Consider the following 7,761-nt stretch of genomic DNA (forward strand, 5'->3'; position numbering starts at 1 on the left):
TTTTTTTATTGTCTGTACATATGTTTTATACAATTCTCTGTAATTCCAAACCTTTCTGTTATTCGGATTAGTTAATTAACACAGAGGGATTTGACTGAATGATAAAGAAAATTTCTTATTCTTAGTCAAATGTTTCATATTCGAGCTTGAGAATCAAGTCCACGTAAATAGGAAGTGCTACAACCCTTCTTGAGATGATGGATATCTCATATCCAAAAATTAGCAGTGCGCCCTGCCAGTCCTCCAGGGCCCAAATAGCTTAATTTTCTCCCATGAACTATTTGTGTCAATGGATTAGTTCGATCCAAAACTTGAGATAATGTGTGTAAACCGAAAAAGAATTCATAAGTAGTTGTTAATGGAGTTGAGGTTCTTAAATTAATCAAGCCACTAAATTTTCGGACATCGGATGCTTGAAGCAACAAAAGAAGAAGTAGGTTTAGCTAGATGAATTATTAGGAAGCTAGCCGTTTTCCATACACTTAACTCATGCTTGTGTGATGACTAATGACAAGCACAATGAAAGTAGGAAACCATTATTGTGAGAAAATTCCAGTCCCTTTTCAAATATCCTAGTTGAGGTATACCTGAATCTTGAGACTATTGACTTCTCTCATTTTGTTTTCGTAAAGATAACACTTTCATTCTTCCTCTATTTTTCTATCTCTAATCCATTTTCCCTCTTCTCCCTCTATATATATTGATGATAATTCAAGTTGAAGTAGCACAGGTTCTCTTTCATTTTTATTTATTATTTCCTTAAGTTCCAAAAGGAGAAGAAAAGAAAAGAATAGAAAACAAAAAAATGTTTTTCAGAAGCCTCCTTATAGTACTATTAGCCACTTTATTGTTTTCAACCTCTTGTAATGGAAAGAAAATTGGGAAACCAATAAAACGTGGTAATAATGCACCAAAAATTGATAATGTGAAAAAAAAGACACAAGCAATTATTGATATACAAGCTTTTGGAGCCAAAGGTGATGGACTCACAAATGATACAGAGGTAAATTCTTTTTTAGTTTAGGTTTGTTTATTTGTTTTATTTTTGCACTAATATTTTGTCTAACCTATTATGGTAGCTTGAAAATTACATTCTTACCAGGTTATAAATGAATTTTATGTAGAGATTCATATTATTTACTTTAATTTATTACTAATCTGATTGTATAAGTATTTTTTACCCCATCAATGCATATAATTTAAAGTTTAATCAATTCCATTTTCAGGCATTTATAAGGGCTTGGAAGAAGGCATGCCAAACAGAAAATGGTGTGCTTTTGATTCCAAGGCACAAGACATATTACATTGGACCAATTAAATTTCATGGTCCTTGCAAGAAAGGCCTTAGAATGATGGTGAGTTTAAATAATTAGCAAAAAACATCTACTATTAGCAATAATTAACTTATAATATGTAATTTTATTTTCATAATTAGCTTTTTGATTTCGTCATCTTTGTATTTGCTTTTTTGTTGTATCATTTAGATAAATGGAGAACTCATAGCTTCAAAGGACATATCAGATTATAAACAAGATAGAAGACATTGGCTTTTATTCCAAAACATGGAAAATTTTATAGTTGAAGGTGTGGGAAGCATCGATGGCAATGGACAAGTATGGTGGAAACGCTCTTGCAAAATTGATAAAACAATTGTGAGTTTATTAATTAATTTCTTTTTCTATGTTACACCATGTTAAAAAAAAGTGTGTTTATTTTATGAGTTTAAATCATATATATTGTTAGTCTGTTACTCTTTAAAAAAAAAAAAGAATTACACCATCAAGTTATTTTTACTTGTAAGAATCAACATCACATAATAGTATCATTAATTTTATTTTCTCTCTTTCTCTGCAGCCATGCAATGCAAAAACACTAACAGTTCCAACTGTAAGTTTCAACCCAACTTTTATATATTTATAAAATTTTATGCAGTTTATAAAATTGAGCAATAAACATTACTTAATACTAAATATCTATACTTCTCTGACAGGCTATGACTTTTTACAATTGCACAAATTTGACAGTGAGAAATTTAGAGTTGAAGAATCCACAGAAAATGCACTTGACAATTACTAAAAGTGTGTTTGTTGAGGTTTCAAGATTGAGAATTACAGCACCTGCTGATAGCCCCAACACTGATGGCATTCATGTTTCTGGGACAAAAGATATAGATATCCACCATTCTTATATTGAAACAGGTTTTAATTAAAAATAAATTGGCATTAATTGAATTTCTGGAAAAAATTGTGTTTTTTTTTTCTTTGGTGATTTTGTAACTATTATTAATGACTGAATATGCTTGTGTGCTTAATTAGGTGATGATTGTATCTCAATTGTAAATGGTTCCACTAATGTTAGAGCAAGATATATACATTGTGGACCTGGCCACGGAATCAGGTAATTAATGCAATATATATGGTAGAGAAGAAAAAAGTTCATATCTATATTTTTCCACACTTTAGTTCACTTTGTGAATACAACTTTGAAAATCTTGTTAAAAACGGGATGTTTTTAGTGAAAAGTTACACTAAAAATCAAAATATCTTATCCAACAAAAAGATAGGAAGTATTCATCTATTTTAGCTTATTTAATTTTAGATTTAACTTATATACACAGATAATATATAAAAAATTACTGGATATCATGTAATATTGACATGATAGTGTAAAAATATACTACTATAAGTTAAGCTCTTAATTTGTTAGATGTGTGATATTGACATTGTTTTCCACGTCCTCTAATTTATCAACGGATAAGGGAAAAAAATAAATGGAACAAAAAAAGGGAAGTCTACGTTAATTGAATTATTCTTTTATGAGATAGTACTAATTTTTGAATCTCTGTCTTTTTTTTTTAGTATTGGAAGCTTGGGGAAGAATAAACAGGAGGATGTTGTTTCAAATGTTTATGTACATGATGCCACCTTGAGGGGAACAACTAATGGATTAAGAATAAAGTCTTGGCAGGTATATGATTTGGTTTCCCACTTTTATAATTAACTAGCTCGGAGTATCATGTATTTTGAGTTCCTCACAAATTTTCACCACTCATTTAGCAAATTACTTAGAAACTAAAATTTTAAAGCTGTCTAGTTTTGTTGTAAAACTGGTAAAGAACGTTATTTTGCACCTCGCTTCATCTTAGTTTTAGTAGTATTATTTTATTCCATTTATTTTCAAGACATAAAATAAACTTGTCTTTATCTAATCCTATTAGTGGTAAGCAGTATATTGTTTGCGTTCTTGTGCTTATTGGATTTTCAACAATTTTTTTCTATGGTTGAACAAAACTTATTGTTTAAAAAATTAGTACAATCATGGGTGTACTTAATATGAAGTATTTTCTTTGAAAATGGTTTTCACAGGAAAATAAGTGATATTTTGGCATACTTTTTTTTAATGATTGGTAAGTAAGCAAAATTTATAATGTGACAAGTTAACTAACTTTTGGGGGTGAGTTTGGAGGTTGGGTGGGGTGTGTGGAAACTATTAGTTGGAAATGAAATGAGAGAGTTTGGGAAAATGACTCCCCTCCTCACGCAGCCATAGAAGTTATTTTGTTTAGAAATTAGAAAGAAAAAAATGTGTTCTTAGAAAACTATTTTCTAAAATATCTCGAGAAATTTGGATACATGCAGAATGTTAGCTCCACAACATATTCATTTTATGAGTTCCTTTCATTTCAATAATTTAATATGTTTATATTGCTATATATGACATGAGTTTTTTAAAATTGATTATAATTCAAATAGGGAGGACGTGGATATGCAAAAGATATTCTTTTCCAAGACATAGTGATGGTGAACGTGACCAACCCCATAATCATAGATCAATTTTACTGTGACCAAGATAACCCATGCAAAGAGCAGGTAATTCATTAAACGAGTTTTTTTATATTTTAATTGTTTCATATGTCTTTTAAATATTTTAAATTATTAATTATCGTAATTTTAATGTTTTTACGTAGTTTTCGAATATGTAAATTTTATTTTAAAAGCTGAAAATTTTCATTTCCGAATTTACAGTTAAAATTGAACTCTCAAAATTCGAACGTTGTCACATCAATTGGGACAAGGAATAGTAATCAAGGAATTTTGGACAGAAAAAATTGTGTATTATTAAAATGAAAAAACACATCTATTGGTTATATCAATGTGAAGTTACATAAAAATTATAATAATTCACCCTAAGCCGAGAATCAATTTCACTTTCAACCCGTTATCTTGGATTAATTACTTTCTTAATCCTTGTATATTTATGACATATGTACACTTCAAACCTTTAATTTTCAAAATCTTGGACAAATGACCACTGACCTTAAAAAAACTACTCAACTTAGTGTTATGTTTTACTATATAGTTTCTCATGTGACTCATGTCAAATATCTTTTGACAAAAAGTTTATTTACGATTAGTGGTAATGCTTTATTTATTTATTTTTCAGAAAGAAGCAGTACATGTGAGTAACATAATGTACAAAAATATTAAGGGAACGAGTTCTACACAAACTGCTATTAAATTAAATTGCAGCAAAACTATTCCATGCAAAGGGATACAAATGGAAAATGTGGATATACGTCACGAGAGCGGTTCAACTGTCAAAGCTTTATGTGCAAACGTTAAATTCACTACAAAGGGGGTATTTTTCCCAAAATGCCCTTCCGAGCGTCGGTAGACAACTTTTTGGAATTTATAATATTTTTATTTTTCCCTTCTCATTTGTACATGTCCCTTTATTTGATTCTTACCACTTTTATTCTTGAGACAGTCATTGACATTTGTCCCACAGAAAAGTTCTATTATATAGGGGTAGTAGGAAATTAAAGGAAGTACAATTTTAGAATATTGTTGGCTAGGAATTACAACTGCTGTGTACTGTATTATGTATTTCTCAAGTGTAAGTTGGTTATGTTGTGAAAGAATTTTTTTTTTCTCCAATAAAATGTATTTATTTAGTAACTTCTAATGTCTAATTCTGATTCTTTTTCCTTGAGTGAGATAGAGAGCTAAATAAAGGAATACGTTTACTTTGTGGAAGGAAATTTGTTTGTGCGATCGAGACTATTGTTCTAAAATCCTCGTGCAAAAAGAAGAAAAAAAATATCATATTATGAGGTCACCAACATAGAGCCCGCAACTTAATTAATTTCATCCAAAATTAGCGTCATCAAAAGTAAAATATTATTTATGGTCCCCAACCCCCTTCCGATAAGAAAAAAAAGGGCAGTCCAATGCATAAATCATCCCGTGTTAATAGAATTTAGAGAATGATCGCATCCCAAGTGGTGTGATATTGACAGTAATAAGGATATGTTTGAGTCAAAGTTAAGATAAGGTCAAATTCTGTTTCCAATAATTGAGGGCCGTTTTTGGCCCTTCTTCACTTAATTAAATTGCAAAAGAAACTTTTTGTTTTTGTTTTTGCAAAAGGAACTAGAGACTAGATAATTTTCTTAAAGCTTGTTATAAGAAAATTTTCTAGGAAATTCTTATCTGCGTTGAAGAATGTTCATATCAAGCAATGGTGATCTTGACATTCTGAAAAGTCAGTAAATGACCCAAGTGAACGTTGTGGAGCTTATCAGATGAGAAATTGCATGAAGATTCAAAGGATATCTTGGTGGATATCAGGTTACTTGTCAATCAAATGTGTGAAACAAAAACAATGAATAGTACAACTCACAGTAACGGATCCGGCTCCCCTCTAGTGGCTAATCCCTCCAGTTTGTCCAGTGGGCTGTTGGATTTATTGCACGTGTCCTCCTAAAGATTTTATGGTCCAGATTTATTTAGTTAACTCAGCCATTTTAATCATGGTTATTAAGTTTCCTCTCGCTTTTTCACTGACCCCTTCGTTTTCCTACCGAATTTCTCAAACAAGAGAAAACCTAAGCAATAATGTCGGAGGCAGATACAGTTACGAAATTTTGCCATTGAAGCAAAAAAGAGAAAGAAAAAAAATTGGCACTACTTCTTTTCCCAAATAATTATGTTTTGGAACTTCACACGATGATGTTGTTAACACAGATTTTCTTCTCTCTCGAAATTAAAACATAATGTTGCTTCTCTCCTTTTCTGACTATACACAGAAAAAGGTATCATAGTTGATTGCTCAAAAATTGTAGATTAATGTGATTTATATCAATAGTGGTCCATAATTATATCTCAATCGAAGAGCTACACGTACAATGTTTCAATTATATATTCTGAATTGAAAAACCTTACGGAAATAAATCAAACCCAGTTAGAAGATATGAATATACTAGGTTGAACTTCTGCAACCATTAACTAAAATAGCAATTACGGCTAATATTCTTCTAAGCTCTGCTATGTGGCTGTTCCTTATGGAGTTGCCGTTGACGTCGAGGACCCGCAAATCACATTCTTCCTTACCAGACCAGTCTTCCATGAAAGCAATTTCAACAATTAATTTCACCAAAACACTTTAAATCTTCGTCTTGTCATATCTTTTTCGTTGGAGGAACCCGCTTGTTTTGATTTGGGTAGGTGCTAGATTTTCTTACCTGCAATTCTTGACAGATTTGGGATGAAGGGGAATGGATGTTGTTTGAGAGTAGAGAATAGAGAGGAGAGAGAGAATTTTACCTGGGTCAAATTGGTTGAGTTAACCAAATAAATCTGGACCATAAAGTTTATAAGTTGACACGTGCAGTAAATCCAGTAGCCCCCTGGAGGAACTGGAGGGATTTGGTACCGGAGGGGATCTTAATCCCACAGTAACCAAGCAACACGTCCGTTGGAGTCTAGTTGGTTAGGATACTTGGCTCTCACCTGAGAGACCCGGGTTCAAGTCCCGGCAACGGAAGTTTTTTAGGCTAAATCCATCGGCAGCCTTGTGTGGTCGCAAGATTTTTCACTTATAAGTCTGTTTGGCCAAGCTTCTAAAATTAGCTTATCTTGAAAAGTGTTTTTCAAAAAACTAGCGAAAAACAATTTGTGTTTGGCCAATTAATTTTAATAGCAATTAGTATTTGACCAAGCTCTTAAAAAGTGCTTGTATTTTTCTCAAAAGTGGGCAAAAGTTATTTTTTTTAACTTCTGAAAAACTGCTTCTGCTACTTCCAAAAGCACTTATTGTCTCCCAAAAGCTTGACCGAACACCTTACTTTTTTTAAAATAAGCACTTATTGAAATAAATAAGCACTTATGGAGAAATATAAGTTTGGTCAAATAGGCTATTAGACACCTCAAATACTCTTTGTTCCGGTTAGACACCTGAGGTGGACCCCTTAGATACTTTTTCCACATTCACCCAAATTGTAATGTGCATAACACACTCGCTAATGATGTGATAAATATATCCAAAATAATTATTAAAAAATAAGACATGAATAGAACAATTATTTTTAAACTATTTAGTTAATTAAGAGCCAAAAAAAAAAAAAAAAAACCTATTTTCTAAGCCCTAGCAGAACCACCATTAAATCATCCCCACCCACCTCCCATTTTTTTCAATCTCCATTCATCCGCCATAATTGCTACTTATATAGCTTCCAATCTATTCCATTTTATGAAATCTAAGCTAGAGAAATCTTTCAATTAATTATATTTTCCCATCTTCAAATGAGCTTTAATGGAGTTTTCAGATTTTCATCTCAATTTCTTCAATTCAAAGTGACGAAACAGTGATTTTGATATTTCCTTAAGTTGATTTTGATTTTGATTTCTAGAAAGGTGAAATTATATGTTTTCATAATTGGATTTCTTTATATTTTCTTGAATATATTGGTGGGTTTGTTTC

The 7,761-nt window shown here is 31.4% G+C and overlaps 1 protein-coding gene and 1 non-coding gene across 2 annotated transcripts; both read left to right on the top strand.

Annotated features, from left to right (window-relative positions):
* Positions 1-654: 654 nt before the first annotated feature.
* On the top strand, positions 655-4,906 carry LOC132599791 (polygalacturonase-like). The gene is made up of 9 exons (XM_060313002.1): positions 655-1,003; positions 1,227-1,355; positions 1,485-1,652; positions 1,855-1,887; positions 1,991-2,198; positions 2,316-2,397; positions 2,859-2,967; positions 3,753-3,869; positions 4,444-4,906. The coding sequence occupies exons 1-9, from the start codon at positions 806-808 to the stop codon at positions 4,672-4,674; spliced, it is 1,275 nt and encodes a 424-aa protein (XP_060168985.1). The 5' UTR covers positions 655-805; the 3' UTR covers positions 4,675-4,906.
* Positions 4,907-6,752: 1,846 nt separating this feature from the next.
* On the top strand, positions 6,753-6,825 carry TRNAE-CUC (transfer RNA glutamic acid (anticodon CUC)). The gene has a single exon. It is a non-coding gene; the product is annotated as a tRNA-Glu (tRNA).
* The last annotated feature ends 936 nt before the right edge of the window (positions 6,826-7,761 follow it).

This window comes from Lycium barbarum, chromosome 6 (assembly GCF_019175385.1).
Source record: "Lycium barbarum isolate Lr01 chromosome 6, ASM1917538v2, whole genome shotgun sequence".
NCBI classification, from domain to species: domain Eukaryota; kingdom Viridiplantae; phylum Streptophyta; class Magnoliopsida; order Solanales; family Solanaceae; genus Lycium; species Lycium barbarum.